The sequence below is a fragment of the Oreochromis niloticus genome, linkage group LG9 (assembly GCF_001858045.2).
Source record: "Oreochromis niloticus isolate F11D_XX linkage group LG9, O_niloticus_UMD_NMBU, whole genome shotgun sequence".
In the NCBI taxonomy this organism is placed as follows: domain Eukaryota; kingdom Metazoa; phylum Chordata; class Actinopteri; order Cichliformes; family Cichlidae; genus Oreochromis; species Oreochromis niloticus.
In genome coordinates, this window is record NC_031974.2 from 12,579,797 (window position 1) to 12,598,548 (window position 18,752).

At 39.5% G+C, this 18,752-nt stretch overlaps 2 protein-coding genes across 4 annotated transcripts; both read left to right on the forward strand.

Annotated features, from left to right (window-relative positions):
• Nucleotides 1-216: 216 nt before the first annotated feature.
• Nucleotides 217-8,845, forward strand: LOC100698725 (ATP-dependent zinc metalloprotease YME1L1). Of its 3 annotated transcripts, none has more exons than XM_025910356.1 (18): nucleotides 217-467; nucleotides 1,044-1,163; nucleotides 2,728-2,896; nucleotides 2,994-3,095; nucleotides 3,731-3,840; nucleotides 4,091-4,241; nucleotides 4,384-4,497; nucleotides 4,888-5,061; nucleotides 5,177-5,329; nucleotides 5,414-5,546; nucleotides 5,635-5,697; nucleotides 5,981-6,093; nucleotides 6,282-6,437; nucleotides 6,567-6,718; nucleotides 6,811-6,937; nucleotides 7,214-7,287; nucleotides 7,780-7,866; nucleotides 7,978-8,845. In XM_025910356.1, the coding sequence occupies exons 1-18, from the start codon at nucleotides 432-434 to the stop codon at nucleotides 8,146-8,148; spliced, it is 2,205 nt and encodes a 734-aa protein (XP_025766141.1). In that variant the 5' UTR covers nucleotides 217-431; the 3' UTR covers nucleotides 8,149-8,845. The 3 variants fall into 3 exon arrangements, with proteins under 3 accessions (XP_025766141.1, XP_013119649.1, XP_005449091.1); XM_013264195.3 differs by having other exon boundaries at nucleotides 4,384-4,491; nucleotides 7,978-8,342; XM_005449034.4 differs by having other exon boundaries at nucleotides 4,384-4,467; nucleotides 7,978-8,342.
• A 452-nt stretch (nucleotides 8,846-9,297) lies between these two features.
• pks1 (polyketide synthase 1) lies at nucleotides 9,298-17,815 on the forward strand. The gene is made up of 6 exons (XM_019363030.2): nucleotides 9,298-9,771; nucleotides 9,892-10,045; nucleotides 11,213-11,373; nucleotides 11,471-11,674; nucleotides 11,762-11,943; nucleotides 12,034-17,815. Exons 1-6 carry the CDS (start codon nucleotides 9,714-9,716, stop codon nucleotides 17,512-17,514), a joined length of 6,240 nt encoding a protein of 2,079 aa, XP_019218575.1. The 5' UTR covers nucleotides 9,298-9,713; the 3' UTR covers nucleotides 17,515-17,815.
• Nucleotides 17,816-18,752: the final 937 nt, after the last annotated feature.

An 18,752-nucleotide genomic window follows, 5' to 3' on the forward strand; every position in this document is an offset into this window, starting at 1 on the left:
TTAAATTTTGATCAGGCACTCACGAACAGACCAAAATGAGAAGAACGTGAAAATTAAATAGGAAAATGAATAATAACTGCTACGCTTTTTTTTTACTGTAAGGCACCTGATGCAAGTGAAGATTTCTTTTGTCATTTCTATACATTATAAATTAATTTTAATAAGTTCAAGGAAATAGTCGCAATGATGCAAGCATAACCCGGTAGTAGTTCTTCTTGACGTCATTTTGTAGTCCGTTTGACCTCAGATGCCGGGGGATCCATTTGGCGTTATTAGCTGAAAAAAAAGTTGTGTAACTGCTGAAAGTTGTGTAACAAGGAAAACCAAAAGGACGCCCCTTTCGGGAGGACGCATTCATTTGGGTTATAAAGAGGGTCTGTTCTTACAAACCAGCCCTCCAAAGTCCGTTTTTGTAGCATCCATCGGCAAAAATGTTTTCGCTGTCTTCGTCATTTCAGCCACAGCAGGTAAGCCGACTAGATAGCGGCTTATTGACTTGGCTAGCTCATGTGTGTTCTTCTCGCAGTGAATTTAGTCTTTAGTTGTAAGTTAGTGTTTATTTTAGGACTGTTATGGGAGTTATATCGACATGAAGCTCTGCTGCCTGTTGCTTTCCCCCCCCCTTTTTTCCCCTTTAGCTCGAATGGTGTTAGCAAGAACATAACGATTACTCCAGAATAAGCCCATGCTTACGTCACGCTGTCACCCTGTGTCGGTGCGGAGACGAGCGTGATACGTGAGGTTTCGGTCGTGACTTTACCCTGAGATACGTGAAGGAAAATCTAGGTTAAATTTAAATAAAGTATTTGAAAAAATCCTTCAAAGAGTAGAGGTTACGTAACTCCCATACGTCTGCCGTATGTGCGCAAAACCGCTCTGTGTACAGAATAACACTGACATAACAGCCCTGACCTCGCTGTCTCCGCCTGGAAGTCTCATTTAAAACCAAAAAACAAGTAGAATGGGAAACGTTAAATGTACATGTAGAAAATGTGAGGTGCTATGAGAGTGCTTTAAGCTACTGCTGTTCTCGTGTCTTCCAGATGATAGTGCCTCTCAGCCAGCTCATCAATGCCCTCCACTCTCTGAAGAATTCAGCCACAGCTTCAATCCAGGCTCTTCACAAAGACTTCAATCCAGAGCACAGTGTATTTCTGAGAGAGGTGAGATCCATCTCCTGACGATAGTAGCTGAAGGTGACATAGTACATGTTTTGTTACAGTGGACTATCTAAGGTAAACCACAGATCTGTTGATGGCAACTTTATGAAGTATGTTTATGAGTAAACTTTATTATATCTTCACTACTTTTAATGGCCGCACACTATATTATACTGTACCATAGTAATGTGTCTAAGTAAAGAATATATATGTCTTTGTTCACTGTTTTAACGATCATTGCCTTGTCCTTATGGATCAGGTTGGTCCTCAGAAAACAGGTCATCGCTTATTTTGCAACGAGCGACTATGAAAGACCACGGGTCTGAGTGTCCATAGAGAAAATTTTAAAGGATTTCTCCACTCTTCTAATGAGGAAGTGAAAGAGGCCAGATCTTCTTATTTCACTAATTTCATGAATCATAATAAGAGTGATCCTCTACATCAGCATGCTCTGATAAAGAGACAAAGTAGTCTGCTTGTCAATCGATGTTTGAAAAGGGCAGTGGACTTTCCATGAAAAGTCTCCCTGTTTCTATGAAGACAATAACACTAAATGACTTGGTTACCAAAATGGGAAAAAGAAAACCCTCATCATCCTCGTTAGAGATTTTACCTGTTTGGGACTCTTCTCTGGCTCTGCATTAGACAGGTTTTCCTCATATTTATCTGACAGGGCTTTCTCTGTTAGGTTGAATATGTAATCTTTTAACACTGCTTCTCTAACCTGTGAGCTGCAAGGCTCAATCCTGGGTCCATTATTGCTTTTCTTTCTACATTCTTCCTTTAGCTGGCATTATTAGATTTCTTTTTTTCTGAATTTTTTCATCATTTTTATGCCAGTAAAATGCATATACAGCTGAATTTCAAGCCTTACCAGCTGGATAGATTGTTCAACCTAGCTGAATGTTTATCCGGATAAGTTACTGGATATCCAGTAATTACTTTGAGGCTATGATTATAGTTCATTGTGTTGGTTATCTGCTAAGTCCAGTCTTCATAATCTTGGTGTTATATTTGATTCCTCTCTGGGCTTTGACTCACATACAACATCTACTCTGGTGTACCTGTTTTGTTTTGTTTTGTTCTTTTCATTTAAGGAATATTTCTAAATTGCGAGGTATAGTTTTCTCAGATGAACTTGAGAAAATGTCATGACTCTAACTGATACAAAATGCTGCAGCCTAACTTCTAATATATTCCAGTAAGCAAGCTATTCCTCGTGTTTACTCCTGTTTTATACTCCTTACATTTGTTCCCAGTTTATCTTAGAATAAAGAGCACTAAATGGCCATGCTTATTTATCTGAACTTCTTCTTAAACACACTGCTGCTCACATACTGAGATCCTAGGCTCAGAATTTATTGGTTGTACCTCAGATGAGATTGAAGACTGGAGGGGACAGAGTCTTTTGTTCTGTGGCACCAAGGTTATTGCATTTTTATTATGATTATTTCTCATTTTTATTTATTTTGCTGTGTCATCTTTACTTACATAGTTACTTACATTTGGGTGATCACTTGTTCCATAGAGTTATAGATGACCTACCTTTGCTATCCTTTCCTTATAGCCCAGCGTGAGTCTGAAGGATCTGGGCCTGTCCGAGCTCAGGGCGAGTCAGCTGGACGAGCTCGTCAGCAGGTTACTGCCTACACCGGGACCAGAAGAGCCTCCCGCTGTTCCTTCGATATGGAGAACGAGCCATGTTTCTGCAGACAGCTTCTTTCACAACAAGCACGGTGAGCAGCTCAGTCGAGCTTTATTTATTTATCTAGATGTTTTAATGTGAAACAGACCTTGAGATTTTTTTCTCTTTTTGTACGATTTGTCTCACAGGGTTCTCACACAGGAATTTGGGGCTTTTCGGCTCACCATTATTCCACAGACAATACCACAGCCCACTAAGACAAGCTTGCTCAGAGCTACAGTTTTTGCCTGGTAAGAAGCTGACGTTAAACAAACTTAGTGACATTAAAGCCCCTTTCAGGCATGCACTCCTTTCCATTTGTCTGAAGGCACCTGAGCTTTGTTGGCCTCATGCCTGAGTGAAAAGTCAAAAGACAATCTTACAATTTATACAGGTCTGATATATATGTTCTGTATATGCTCTTTGTTAAGTTGCTTAGCTCTCAAAAAGCATTTTTCTTAATTTATGCCTTCAATAGCAGTAAGATAGGAAAAAAAAAATTGGGGCTATCGATGGCTCCACTGGATGGCTTTCACTGTCCTTAACACTCAGTCTCACTTTACAACAAACAGGTTTGTTATGTTTCTGTTTGTTATGAGTTGGTCTTCACAGCAGGGCCTGAGCTAAAGCACAGCCACCATGGGGGCCCCTATATAAACAGCAATACCGTGCAGCACACAAAAATTATGCTGTTTTGCAACAACACTGGCGAGGATTACATTTTCCAAAATGTAGTTACATGCGATTAGAGCACAGCTAGACTTACCTATGACAAACAGCTCTCATTTTAACAGACTGAAGAAGCCAGAAATGTTATATACCCCATGTCTGAAAAGGTTAAAGATACTTGACATATAGTCACATTTGATGTTTTCTGTCTGTGTAGTATGGGTCCAAAGTCGCGGTTTCAAGACTCTTCGATCAAGGACCAGACGGACGGAGTCTGGTTATGACGGTCCGGTGGAATCTGAAGCCTACACGCCAGCCTTCATGAAGGTATGCCACCACACAACTGATGTATCTGTTGCACTGTTGGTTAATCCAACATAAATTTAGTATTTACTGAATAAGCATTATTTCTCGGACACTGCACAGTTAGTTATGCAGTTAGAATGAGCAACATAATTAGAATCTTTAGCTCTGTGCACAACTTGACAAACTCGTTGCAGATTTTGAGTTGCTATTTGAAACACACATTTAAATGGGGGATAGCAGATTTACCATGTCTACTTTCCCCCCCTCTCAGGGTTTGCTCTTGAAAGAAAAAGGAGTCGAGGCACAGTCTTTGGACCAAGTGATACAACAAAAAAACCTTCCAGAAAACCAGCAGGAGGCTTTCAAGACAGGTTTCACTGAGGGGTTCATGAGGTCTCAAGCTTTGACTCAGAGAACACAAGGCATGTGGTCCAGACAAAGACACGGTTACCTGTTTTTCATTATAACAGTTGGTGGCAGTGCTGAGCTGAATACAAAGACGAAGACTGACTGATTTTTATTTTTTTATTTTTTTATTTTTTTTTGGTCTGTTATGTTTTACAGACTCGCTGAGGAGAACCAGGTTGATCCTCTTGGTCCTTCTCCTCATTGGTATTTATGGCCTCTCAAGAACCCCGTTTCTCTCCGGTAAAGGCCCCTTTTCTGATGCTGGTTTGTGTCAGTCTTCATTCTTTCTTAAGACTTCAAATTAAATCCTAATCCTACATGCACACTGCCTGCTGATTTACACCCTCCAAGGGTGCAAAAGCATTAGAAAAGGAGTGTTTCACTTAATTTTCACCAAATTTTCAGCTTAAATATTTATATATATTTATGTATTTATTACCATGATGTACTAGCGTGCATGTAGGGTTTGACAGATTATTTTGGTGCATGATACTGTGCTTTAACATATAAATATCTATAAAAACTATTTTTTATTTCATGACTGTGCTCGTGCTTTATGAATAACTGGTAGAAAATAAATGTGTGCTGCAGGAAGCAGCTGTTACTGTGAGACATTGAAAATATGTATTTATTGAACTGATTATTTTGGGGATCTCGTAGTGAGGTTCCGCACCACATCCGGTCTTGACTCTGCAGTCGACCCCATCCAGATGAAGAATGTGACATTTGAGCATGTCAAAGGGGTGGAGGAGGCAAAGAGCGAACTGCAAGATGTTGTTGAGTTTCTGAAAAACCCACAGAAATTTACCGTTTTGGGTGGAAAGCTGCCAAAAGGTATCGATGCTGCTAATTCTTTTCATCACTTTTTACTGATCATTAAGAAAATTCAGTATATTGAATAGAGTTTTGGGGGGGGTTTTCTTATGTGTTTCCGTTTGGGTCTCCTCAGGGATCCTGCTTGTTGGTCCCCCAGGCACAGGAAAGACTCTGTTAGCACGAGCCGTGGCCGGAGAGGCCGATGTTCCTTTTTACTATGCCTCCGGATCAGAGTTCGATGAGATGTTCGTGGGCGTTGGTGCGAGCCGAATCAGGAACCTTTTCAGTAAGTTTACTGGATGTGAGAAATTTTAGTTACACTTAAAATTGTATTTTAAAAAAGTATAACCTCTATTTTTGTGTTTTGCAGAAGAGGCAAAAGCCAATGCTCCCTGTGTCATCTTCATTGATGAGCTGGACAGCGTGGGTGGAAAGAGAATAGAGTCCCCTATGCATCCTTACTCCAGACAAACCATCAACCAGCTGCTGGCTGAAATGGATGGGTCAGTGTTAGTTAAACTGAATAGTGTGATTGGTGGTGTAGATACCTTAAATTTACAGTTGCCTGTGTTTTGTTTTGCTCTTTTACAGATTTAAACCAAATGAAGGAGTCATTGTTATTGGTGCTACAAACTTTGCTGAAGCTTTGGATAAGTATGTAAACATTTAGGATGAACTGCTTTTTATGTATGCCATAAACATGTTATTTTTTTGTAAAGTGACAGTAAAATTAAAGCATTTTTTAAGCATTTACTATCAGAGGTAGTTATTGTGCAGTTATGCAGCTTCTGAAGAAACACATTCGTTTTACAGGTATTATTAAGACATTTCGAGTATCGTTTTGCAATAGTTTTAAGTAGTATTTGTTCTCCTAAATAAGAATTCAACAGAATAAACTTCTATGTCCTAATTATTGCTGCTTTGCATCGCTCTTTAGCGCTCTGGTTCGACCAGGGAGGTTTGACATGCAGGTGACGGTCCCTCGCCCTGATGTGAAAGGCCGCACAGAGATTCTCAACTGGTACCTCTCCAAGATCAAAGTAGACCCAGGTAGGTCTTGGTGTAAAGTATTCAACAATATTAAGGATATCTCTAACTACGTTTTGATCTCATCCTTTTTTTCTCCTATTATCCTTCTCTGCTGGAGCTAAGCCTGAGAGGAAACCTGTGTTTGCCATTTCTCTAAATGACACCATTGTCTTTGATCACCTTTACAAACACTGTTTGTTCTTTCCCAGCCGTTGATGCAGAGATTATTGCTCGAGGCACAGTGGGCTTCTCGGGGGCAGAGCTCGAGAACCTGGTCAACCAGGCAGCCCTGAAGGCAGCTGTGGACGGGAAAGAGATGGTCACAATGAAGGACCTGGAGTTCGCTAAGGACAAGATCCTCATGGGTAAATGAGTGATCACGGTGCAGCACACAGCACTACATTTCAGATTACACGGATCACCTGTACATTATTAAGTGAGGAGACAGGAACACCATCATGATTATTTCTTTATGTTTCCATTTCGCATTTCAGGCCCTGAGAGGCGGAGTGTTGAAATTGATAAGAAGAATAAGACCATTACTGCATACCACGAGTCCGGCCATGCCATTGTTGCCTATTACACCAAAGATGCAATGCCCATCAATAAGGCTACTATCATGCCTCGAGGACCAACTCTGGGCCATGTGAGCTTTTGTTACAGTTTCACAGTATCGTATGTATTTCTGCTGGGTTTTTTTGTTTTGTTTTTTTTTTAATAAAACATGCCGTGTTTTAGGTGTCGATGCTTCCAGAGAATGACCGCTGGAGCGAGACACGAGCCCAGCTGCTGGCTCAGATGGACGTCAGCATGGGGGGCCGAGTAGCAGAGGAGCTCATCTTTGGGAATGATTACATCACCACAGGTACGATACACAGAGGGACTGATTGGTAGGACAAGATTCATAAATATAAAATGCTTGAGCTATGAATAGTATTTTATGATGATAACATTTAAAGGTTTATCATGTTAACACCCAGGGATTTTCTTTTTCCAAGTATAAATACACTTATTTGTGTGCTTTTATCAACGTAAGAAAATAAATTTGTGTGGTTTGAAGAAGTTTTTATAAATTACTAGTCTCTAGTCTTACGCTCTGATTGTTTGGAAGATGACAAAAAAACATTGTTAACCATTTCAGGTGCCTCCAGCGACTTTGATGGTGCAACCAAAATCGCAAAATTGATGGTGACCAGATTCGGCATGAGTGACAAGGTGAGAATTTAGACTTGTGTGGCAGATGGTGTCTGTAGGTTTTTGGGTTTTTTTGTTTGTTTTTTTGTTTGTTGTTTGTTCCAACCAGCATTTAAGGACTTAGCAGTGCTGTTCTAGGCTTTAACTGCTGCAGGTGTACATCTTTATTTACTGTAAGATACAAGTTATGAAGCCATACACAACATTTGTCCTCAGTCAGTTTATGTCAGCCAAACTTTGTTAAATTAAAAGCAAACACAGTAGCACATCTACAGCTACTGCATTGAATAAATTAATTAATCTTGAAGTTAATACAAATCTGTAATAAAAGAAGAAAAAAAGTGGAGTGGACCTAAAAACTGCAGTCCTCTAACGTTACTGTGTCTTTCGGTGTAATTACATACAGCACAGTGAAAAGCGCTTTGTTACTCGCTTTACAGTATTACTAGCTACAAGTGGTCAATGCATGAGAAGACCCATTGTTCATTCATCTTGGTTATGCGTTTGTTACAGCTCGGTGTCATGACCTATGGAGACATTTCAAAGCAAAGCCCCGAAACACAAGCAGCCATTGAACAGGAAGTCAGAGCTTTACTCAAGGTGAGCAAATTATGTGTCATTTAAAAATAATAATTATAAATTTTTCTATTCTATTTCTCAAAAAAAAATTTCCTCTTTCTGTAAATATTTTTTTTCCTCTATTTTATGTAGGACTCATATGAACGTGCTAAGAATATCCTCAAGACTTACAGTAAGGAGCACAAGAAGCTGGCTGATGCCCTCCTAACATATGAAACTCTGGACGCCAAAGAGATCCAGATGGTGCTGGAGGGCAAATCACTGGACCACTATAGACCTCAGCAGCAGCAGCAGGCGTTGTAGACTCTTGGTTTTATATATACATATATATATGCACAACTGTGCAATTGAGCACAGGCCTTTGGGAGGCCTTGTTTTGTTTGTATCCCTTTTATTGTCAATGTGAAGATGACACAATCATCAACCCTTGGAACGTCTCATCATTTACTTTCCTTCAGTGATTTTTAAATCATCTCAGTTTAACTGTGTGAAAATAACTATTTGTTCTCCCCAAAAAGTCACAAAGATGGTTTCATTCAGGGCTTTTTTTTTTTTTTTTGTTCTCAGCTCTCACAGGGAGAGAAAATCAAAACCTCAGCAGCGGTTTTATGCACCAAGGTCATTTTTCGTATCATATGAATTTGTTTGGCGTCTGACTTTTCTCACATATTTGTGCTGACCAGTGAACACCACGGGACCTTAAAGTACCTTAAGCTGGAAAGTACCATTTGGCTATGACCAGGCACAGGTGATTCTGCTGTTCATTGCTGAACTCTTCAGATTAGAGTTTTTTTCTTTATATGCTTGCATTTACCATATGCATATCTATTTTCCTTTGTTCTTATTTATTAAAGTGCCCAAAGGTTAGACCAGCTGTAGCTGATAAATGAGAAGTTGTGTATATACTGTAAGCTTGTAAAAGACATGCATTGGTGCTTCTGTTTGTGTCTTTAGATTAAAGCCTTCATGAAGCTCAAATAAAGATTGCTCTTACAAATCAGCCCTGATTCTTCTTTTGGGTTTGTTTGATTTTTGGTTTGTTTTTTTATCATGTGATTCTTAAAACAAGTTGTAGCATTAACACATCATCACCTTATAAAACTGATAAAAAAGGCCTTAGTTAATTATTAAATATACAACCAATAATACCTAATATATGTCTCTGCATTCCTTAGAATTTAATATAATTCAGGTAGCAGAGTTTATTGAAGCTTTTTCCACTGTTATCTGTCATAGCTGAAAACAGGAGAGGAAATTAACCTCAATCAAAATATTCATAAGAGCTAGAATACTACAACAATCAGCTGAAAGACTAAAGTACTCCAAAGAACTGATGGGAACTTCAGCTCAATATTAGTGATGGTTTATAGATTTTAAATAGTGCTTTAAACCATTAAGTATGTGTGAAATCACAGTGAAATCTCTGACAAATGTTTACAGCACCTTGTTGAATCTAGACTAAAGTGGCTGATAAGTGTATTTTCTAATGTTACACAGTGTCAAAGAACTTCATGCTTTTGAAAATGCAGACAAAATGACATCAGATTTTTTAAATCTACTGAGTGGCACATTTCTAACATTCCATCTTCTGTTGGCCAGTTAGCAGGAGCAAAGGCTTAATTATGGCTGCGGTTAAATTATCTTAACCTACCATTAGAGTCTTAAGTTCCAGGTGACTCTGGGGGAGAGGCTAAGAGACCAAGACACTGTCCTATTGTCTCATTTATTTGAAAAGGCTGGTACAACACTATTAGTGCTGACCAAAGACAGCAACCGGTGCTAAACATTTACTATGAAGAAGCTTGAAATTTCATTTTGTGTTTTCAAAAAAGCTCTCAGAGCAATCTTGTGATTGCCCCAAAGGAACAATGGAGGACACTGATGATGACATAGCTGTTATTGGGATTGGATGCAATTTTCCTGGAGGTACGACTTCACTTTGACACCATTTAAAACAATACTGAATCTCTGCATTTTTTTTCTCTCCAAATGTTGAAATTTTCAAGATAATTTATACTCAGGTTGTTGTGTTACTTTATATTTTAGGTGAGGGGGTGGACAGTTTCTGGAGAGTTCTGTTGGAGGCAAAGAACTGTGTGGTGGATATTCCAGCTGAGAGGTTTGACACCACTCTTTGGTATGATGCAGAAGGTAACAAACCTGGGAAGATGCAGACAACCAAAGCAGCTCTAATAGAAGGGTGAGTTTAATAATGTTTTAACCACTCTTAATAAATCACAAACTGCCAATAGTTAATTTGTTAATTTGTTAACAAAACTAACAATTGAAAATGAAATTTTTACTAATTATTAGTATTCTTATTGATGTTGTTGCTTTTAGTGTGTCGGTAGCCAGTAATTACATTGTAATAAAATTATTAGACTATTTATTCACAATAAATTGTTCCACGAAATTATTGTTTTTTTTAGTTAGTTACTAATCATTTGTAAGCTTTGATGAAGTTGTGTATAAATACTGAATCACATATGTAACATTTATGAGTAATACGTTGTAAACTAGCGTTAAATAGTTGGTTTGTAATTTAAAATGTTGTTATGTGTTATGTTTATATTCATCTTTACAATGTTCATAATATAATAATTCATAACAAGCATTATAAAGATTATATTAATTTATTCATATATTTTATATATTTTTTTATTGTTTTTTATTTTATATTATATTATTATATTATGTTTAGATGAGATTATAAAGCCACAGCTTATGGTTATGATATATCGTTAAATTGTTTATAAATTTGTAAACCTTAAAGGACAATTATAAAGTTTAACCTGATGGGTGTAAAACTTTGTATTTTCTGGAGGGGAAACAACTCATGGTTGTCCATTGAGTTTGTATGGCCTGCTAGTTAACAATTAACATATACTTAAAAGCTGCTTCATGGTGCTCAGCCATCAGGGTAAAGAACACAGAAATAGCCTTAATCTAAGCCTTTCAGGACAAAAAAAGTGGATACAATTGAAGTTAATTTTTAAAATCAAGTTCACAGTTGAAGTTAGTAATAGCATGTTTTTTTGATTTGTTTTGTTTTAACAAAATGACAAAAATGTTTGGTAAAGTTCAACAAAAACACAATATAGTAACATTAATAAAATTTGTATGCAACAACAGCTTTGCATCAGAACGTAAATAGATGTGTCTGTTGTAAGCTATGACACAATACAGGATTTGTAAAGTATTATGTATAACACAAACTACTGACAAAGCGACATAAATTACAAATGACCAGTGATTAGTAAACTTTATTATTTCTTTGTTACCTAAAATATATAAAAGTTTATTTACGTTTTTTTTTTCTTTAAGATTTTTGAATTATGATGGATCTACTTTCTCTTTTATATTCCAGGTTTAATGAGTTTGATTACAAGTTTTTTGGTATTACTGAATCGGAGGCTGACTTCATGGACCCTCAGCAGAAACTTCTGCTGCAGTGTACCTACAGGGCATTAGAGGATGCAGGAATAGCTATGGAAAGCATCAGTGGAACCAGAACTGGTGTCTACATAGGTACTCTTGCTACCATCTATGATACATTTAAAATCCTAAGCAATTTTTAAAATCCAGCAATTGTAAGACTGTTTTGATTGTGACTGTGCTGCTGCAGGTCTTATGAACAGGGATTATGAGATGCTCAGAAATAATAGCGCTGGCACAATAACCCACTACAATGGCACTGGGACGGCCATGAGTCTTGCAGCCAACAGGATTTCCTTCACCTTCAATCTGACTGGCCCCTCTTTTGCCATCGACAGCGCCTGCTCATCATCTTTGGTGGCTCTTCATGTAGCCAGCCAGGCTATAAAGCAAGGTAATATAGTTGTGCTTGCCTGCAAAAAATAACAACTATTGGATGATATATAGAAATTAGTTATTTAATTACCTTTCTTTCAACCAGGAGACTGTGAAATGGCTCTATGTGGAGGAGTTAGCTGTATAATTGAGCCGAGGGTATTTGTTGCCCTCAGCAAGGCAAACATGATCTCACCTGAAGGAACGAGCAAACCTTTTTCCACCCATGCAGATGGCTATGGCAGGGGAGAGGGCTGTGGTGTAGTACTTCTCAAGCCTTTGAAACGTGTAGGTTGATGATTTGATCATTCGTGTCTAAAAGTTTTATATAATTGAGATACTATCCAGTCTTCTAATGATGTGACTTTCTGTGTAAAGGCTTTGAGAGACTCCAACAAAATATGGGGTCTTATCAGCAAGACAGCAGTCAATCAAGATGGGCACTCGGTCACTCCAATCACCAAACCCTCCATGGTTCAACAAGAGGAGCTGCTGAGAAGAATCTACTCTCACTCAGACATCATGAACGTTCAATATATAGAGGCACATGGGACAGGAACCCTTGTTGGAGACCCAATAGAGGCGGGAAGCATCTCGAATGTCATTGCTAGACCCACTCGTTCTGAGACACTGCTGATTGGGTCTCTGAAGGGCAACGTTGGACACACAGAATCTGCAGCTGGAGTGGCTGGACTCATTAAGGTACTGCTAATGATGAAGCACGGCATTATTGTTCCCTCAGTTTTCTACTCTGAAGATAATGCAAGTGTAGATGTAAAAGCCCTGAATCTGAGTATTCCAACTAAATCTATAAGATGGGAGACAAATGGGCCAATGGGAAGGGTGGCTGGGATCAACAGCTTTGGGTTTGGAGGCACAAATGCACATGTAATTGTAAGGCAGTATACAAATGCTACAGTTCCCACTCCAACACCGAAAGACTGTCCAAAAGTCTTTGCCATATCCGCAGCATCTGAGAAATCATTAACCCTGTCCATCATTGACACGCATGAAAGACTTTCCAGGAGCCAGTCAGTTGACTTGCAGGCACTCTCATACACCTCAGCATGCAGAAGAAGTCATTACAAACACAAATATAGGAAGGCCTTCCTAATATCCTCTCTCTCAGATTTAGAACACCAGTTAATGTCTGCAGTGAAGGCAAAGGTTCAGGCAGTGAGGTCTAACAACCAGGTGATCTTTGTGTTCTGTGGAAATGGGGTGGCCTACAAGGGGATGTGCAGGCAGCTAATGAGTAAGGTTCCTGTTTTCAGTGATAAGGTGAGAGAAATTGAGACTCTCTTCCAGAGTTATGGATCTTTCAGCATGAGTAGATGGCTTGCTGGTGAGCATGATAACAATGATTTCAATGAGTCAAATGTTGTGCCAACTCTTCTATTTGCGATTCAGGTCAGCATTGCTACTCTTCTGAAGCATTGGGGTATTAAACCTGATGCCGTGCTTGGCCACTCGGTTGGAGAGGTTGCTGCCGCTCACTGCTCTGGTCTCTTGTCCTTGGACAATGCTGTCAAAGTGTTGTACCACCGTAGTACTCTCCAGGCCAAAGTCAAAGGAGGGAAAATGCTTGTGGTTGGCAATGTGGCTGTAGATAAGGTATTAAAAATTCTTCCGAACTTTACTGGGAAAATTAGTGTAGCTGCTTTTAACAGCCCTCAGTCCTGCACTCTGTCAGGAGATGCTGATGCCATAGACATCCTCCATGAGAGGCTGAAGAGCATCTTTAAAGATGAAACTCTCTTCCTTCATGTCTTAGATGTTCCAGCAGCCTACCATAGCTATATGATGGATCCAGTATTAGAGGACATTAAGAGAAGAATAGATGTTTTAGATACCAGCAACATGGAGTGCAAACTGTTTTCAACAGTGACTGGAGACAAGTTTTCAGATGGTGATTTCAGCTCTGGCACATACTGGGCCAAGAACATCCGAGAGCCTGTTTTATTTGAACAAACGCTCCGTGCTGCCATCAAAGACAAGTCGACGAGGGGAAATGTGGTCTTTGTGGAGATTGGACCTCGTAGGGCTCTCCACAGGAACATATGTGAGACCCTGGGCAATGATACCGTAGTTCTTTCCACTGCAAACCCTGATAAGGATTATGATACAATCCTCTCGACAGTAGCAACGCTATTTGAACTTGGCATGAACGTTGACTGGCATCAGCTCTACAGGGGTTCTGAGACATTGCCCACAGCTCTTCCAGTCTACCAGTTTGACAACACAAAGAAAGACCTGAATTTTGAATCATTGCGGAAAGGTGACAAGCCATCTTCCTTTACTCCCCATACACTCATATCCCAGATAAAGAGGGATAACAAAGAGTTCATGAGCAAACTCTCTTCAGAGACTGTGCCATATCTTTGGGAGCATAAAAACAACAGCATTTCCATTGTGGCGGGTGCATTTTACGTCGAACTAGCTTTTGCCTCTGTGATGGCAAGTTTTAAGCCAAGAAAAACTATTTCCCAGCTCCATCTCAGTGTTAGATTTGAAAGTGTGTTAACACTCAACTCACACTCTCAACAGCTGAAAGTGATAGTAGAACATGGAGAGAAGGAGGGCTCATTTGCAATACAGTCCTCTGCTGCAACGCATGCCTCTGGGAGATACAGATGTACAGATATCAAGCCGTTGTTAGAGGAATCACACATTTGTCCTCGAATGATCTTCCAACGGTGCAAGTTGGTTTGGACGAGAAATGAGATCTATTCAATTCTTTCTCAAGCAGGATTTGAGTATGGCCCTGTTTTCAAACAGCTTGATAATGTGCATTTTGGGGATGAATTCAAGGAAGCTGTGATGGAAATTCAAGTCCCTGGTGATCTTCTGAAACATCTTCATGATTATTTTATTCATCCTGTGCTACTTGACTGTTTTCTGCAAATGACTGCGATGGTAGCAATAGGACAGCTAACAGTCAAGCAGGGATTCCCTTCAGGTATTACAGATATAGCCATATCAGGACCACTGCAGGAAGAAATGGTTATGTACTTGCGAGCAACTCAGGAGACTCCTGACTTTACTGATGTGTGTGGTTGCTTTTCCACAAGAGAGGGCAACGTATTAGTGGAACTTAAGGGTGTCAGGATTTCATTCTTGGGATGCAGCTCAAATGTTTCCCAGTCATTGTTCTTCCAAAATGAAGCAGTTACTGTTGAAGAAGAATTGCAAAATGGCAAAATAAGAGCAATTGTTTTTGAAGATAACCTCTGTATTGCTGAAGGACTCAGGCCATATTTGCACCCAGAATCAATCACTGTGGAGCGCAAAAAGCACTTGAAGGCATACCAAGTTCGAAATTTAGTGCTCCAGTGTCTCACCAGCAGAGTGGATGTGGAAAATGTCCTCTTCCTTTGGGGTGCTGATAACCTCACTCATCTTTCATCTGAAAAGATGCTGCACTGCTTGGTGACTTGCTGTGAGATTTTTCGCCAGATTGTTCTGGCTGTGAAAGAGAGCAAACGCTCCTGCTCAATCCATGTCATTACTTACAGATCATCAGAAATGACTGTGGACCATGTCGGCCCTGGTTTTGCACTGTCTGGTATGATAAGGGCTTGTGCAGCAGAGATGGCAGATCTTTCTTTTCAGCTGATTGACCTTGCTTCTGTGACCAGTGAAAACTTGCAAACACTTGCTCAGGTAATAAACACCTGCAAACACCAAGAGGTTTGGATCAGTAAAGGGCAGGCAGCAGTAACAAAAATGGCACGGACCACATTGACAGATAAAGCTTTGTTTAATGGTGAAACACAGTCAATGAATCCAAGAGACTTTGTTCTACAAAGTACTGATCCATACAGTATAGCCCATTTGTCTGCCACCCACTGTGACACTAATGGAAAAGCTCTCCAAGAGAAGACAGTGGAAATTAAGCTAATCAGTGTTTGCCTGCATTCATCAGATTACTTCCCTGTGACCACTTCTCAACTGATCTTTGGCAAGACAATGTACTGGAACAAGCATACATCACTGAATCACAAACTTCTGGCTCTAGATTTCAGTGGCATTGTCACAGCTGTTGGGAAAAATGTCAATAATCTGAGAGTTGGAGACCATATTGCGTCATGTTACCCAGTTCATGCCACGGCAAAGATTGTAATTCCTGAAACAGTGTGCTACAACATTAAGTCATTTCCATTTCTAAAAGAGACTCCATGTGTGTCTTATTTCATACTGGCGTGGGAGATCTTGCAAAGAATACTGTTTGAAGATAAAAAACAGCACAGAAAGTTGACTATTGTTTCCCCAAACTCTGCCTCTGCTCTGACGAAGGTTCTGGCTCTCACAGCAGCCAGGTCAGGCTGGAGTGTTTCCTCTCAGTCACATTTCACTGGAGAACTTCCATGTTTTGATGAGAGTCATGCATTCGTTCTCTTGCCACCATTTAATGACGCTTGGCAGGAGATGTATGACAATGGGGCTCTTGAAAAACACATTATTTTCGTGTTTAGCAGTCATATGCCACCGTCAGTCTCAGACAGACTGTTTACTCTGAAGAGTGAACACATTCATGTGCATAAACTCGATGTGGCTTATGTTCTCCAGAAAGCCTATCTACAAGCACGAAGCAGGAATATCTGTAGCTGGTTAAAATCATTAGGCTTTGATACAGGATCTTTACCTCTAAGAAGGGGGTTGTATCTTGTATCAGACTCAAAAGGGTCCTGGTCTAGTACAATTCCTGAGTCCTATTTCACAACAAAGACAGTTCAGCAAATGGTTTTAGGCCATGAAGAATCTTGTAGCCTGGCATCTGAAATCCCTTTGCTTGCAATGCCTGGACAACTCTTTAAACAAAGTTGTGCTTATATTGTAACCGGTGGGCTGTCTGGTTTGGGACTTGAGACAGTTAAGTTTCTGGCCCACAATGGTGGAGGTTGTATTGCAACTCTGTCAAGAAAAAACCCTTCTAATAAAACACAGTTTGAAATGGATCTCCTGCAGAAAAGATACAGGGTTACTATCATAAACATCCAGTGTGATGTTTCTGTGATGATGCAGGTAGTTGATGCAATTGCAAAAATTGGTGAAACATTCCCTTCTTGCCCTATCAAAGGGGTGTTTCACAGCGCTGCAGTGTTGCATGATGCATTGACTGAATCTCTTGATGAGTCTCTTTTCAGAAAGGTGCTGCAGCCCAAAGTCTGTGGTGCTTTAAATCTCCATTATGCAACACTGCACAACAAACTGGACTTCTTTGTGTGCTATTCTTCCATCTCATCAGTCATTGGCAATGCCTCACAATGTAACTATGGCGCAGCCAATTCTTTCCTCGACCTGTTCTGCCATTATCGACGAAATCTCGGGCTAGCTGCACAGTCCATCAACTGGGGTCCTTTGAACCTTGGTCTCCTGCTGAACAAAGATCATTTACAAAAGTTTCTAGAGGCAAAGGGGATGATGATAATGGATGCTTGCGAGGTTCACGAGACACTTAAAAAGAGTCTTTTGATGAACAGACCCCAACAGGTAATATGCAAATTCAACTTTAAAAATCTCAGTGTCCATGTTCTTTCGCAAAATGGGTCTCTCAGAGAGCGATTGTTACCTTTGGTAGAAATGGAGCTCAAAGATGAAGTACATGACAAACCCAAAACCCAAAGTTCTTCCACATATGAACATGTGAGCAATATTGTGAGTGAAATAATCAATGTAACTGCAGAGGAACTGGATCATGACCCCAATCTGTGTGCTTTGGGGATTGACTCGATGTTAGCAATGACTCTGCAGAACAAGATTTTCCAGGAGACAGGTGTAAATATACCTTTGGTTGTAATACTGGACCCGAACAGTACACTTACCAGTTTGGTATCTAATGTGTTAAAAAGTGAATAATTAATTGCTATTCGATTACTACAGATGCCATTTTAACTAAATGGCTACATTTGTCCAACCTGTAAAATAGACCCCAGGCAGTGTTTTCAAAGATAATTGAGTAGATGGTGCTAAATAGCTAAAATAAATATTTACCCAGCTTCTAGACAAACAAACCCTAAATTCCATTTTACTTTTCTACATTTATTGTATTGATTGTATGTATAGTTTTTAAATGATGTTAAAGTCCTTTAAGTTGGGTTGCAGTGAAGAAAATGTCACACATACATTGCTAACATCCTGCTAATGCAGGGGTGGGCAATTCCAGGCCCTGAGGGCCGGTGTCCCTGCAGGTTTTAGAGCTCACCTTGGGTCAACACACCTGAATCACATGATTAGTTCGTTACCAGGCCTCTGGAGAACATCAGGACATGTTGAGGAGATAATTTAGCCATTTAAATCAGCTGTGTTGGTTCAAGGACACATGTAAAACCTGCAGGGACACCGGCCCTCGGTGCCCACCCCTGTGCTAATGCATGCTAATTTGTTATCTAATGGTTTAGTAAAGCGCATCATGTCTCCATGGCACATGTGTCACAATAAATGCTGCAACAGACTTTAGTATACATCTTACAGTATATTTGTGTATAAGGCCTTGCTCACATATACACAGGTATTTTGGTCAATATAGGCTTTTCTTTATGTTTTGGCCTTTTGCCCACATATAAATGGCATTTTAGTTCACTTAAAACTGAGCTTTTAAAACCTTCCTTTTTTAGTGTGAACACTTTTAGAAACTATTTATGTCTGGCCAAGGAAAATTAAGATTTTGTCTTGTAACTTTGCATTTTTTTGCCGTTTTTGGATGTCAGACTTTGTGCTGTGTTAGTGTTTGCAAGCTTCCGATTAGCTGATTTACTCTGGCATAGTTCTGACACCATGTGATACTGTTTTTTGTGCTTTTATGTAGACAGGCATGTTTAAATACAAAAGTGAAAAATCCCCATTTTAAAAATACTTTTGTACATGTAGACATAGTTAAGAAGCAGCTAGTTGTGGTTATCATAAGTGACCACTCTTTGATAGCTTCTGCAAAAAAATCTGCTGCTGCATGTTTGCTTGCAGCTAAAATAATAATAAAAACAAAAACTCATAAACATAATAATTCTTTATTCCATGAATATTACACTTACCTTATAAGTGCTCTGTACAAGACTTGCTATATGAACCTTGACTATGTGTTGTGATTACAAATGTTC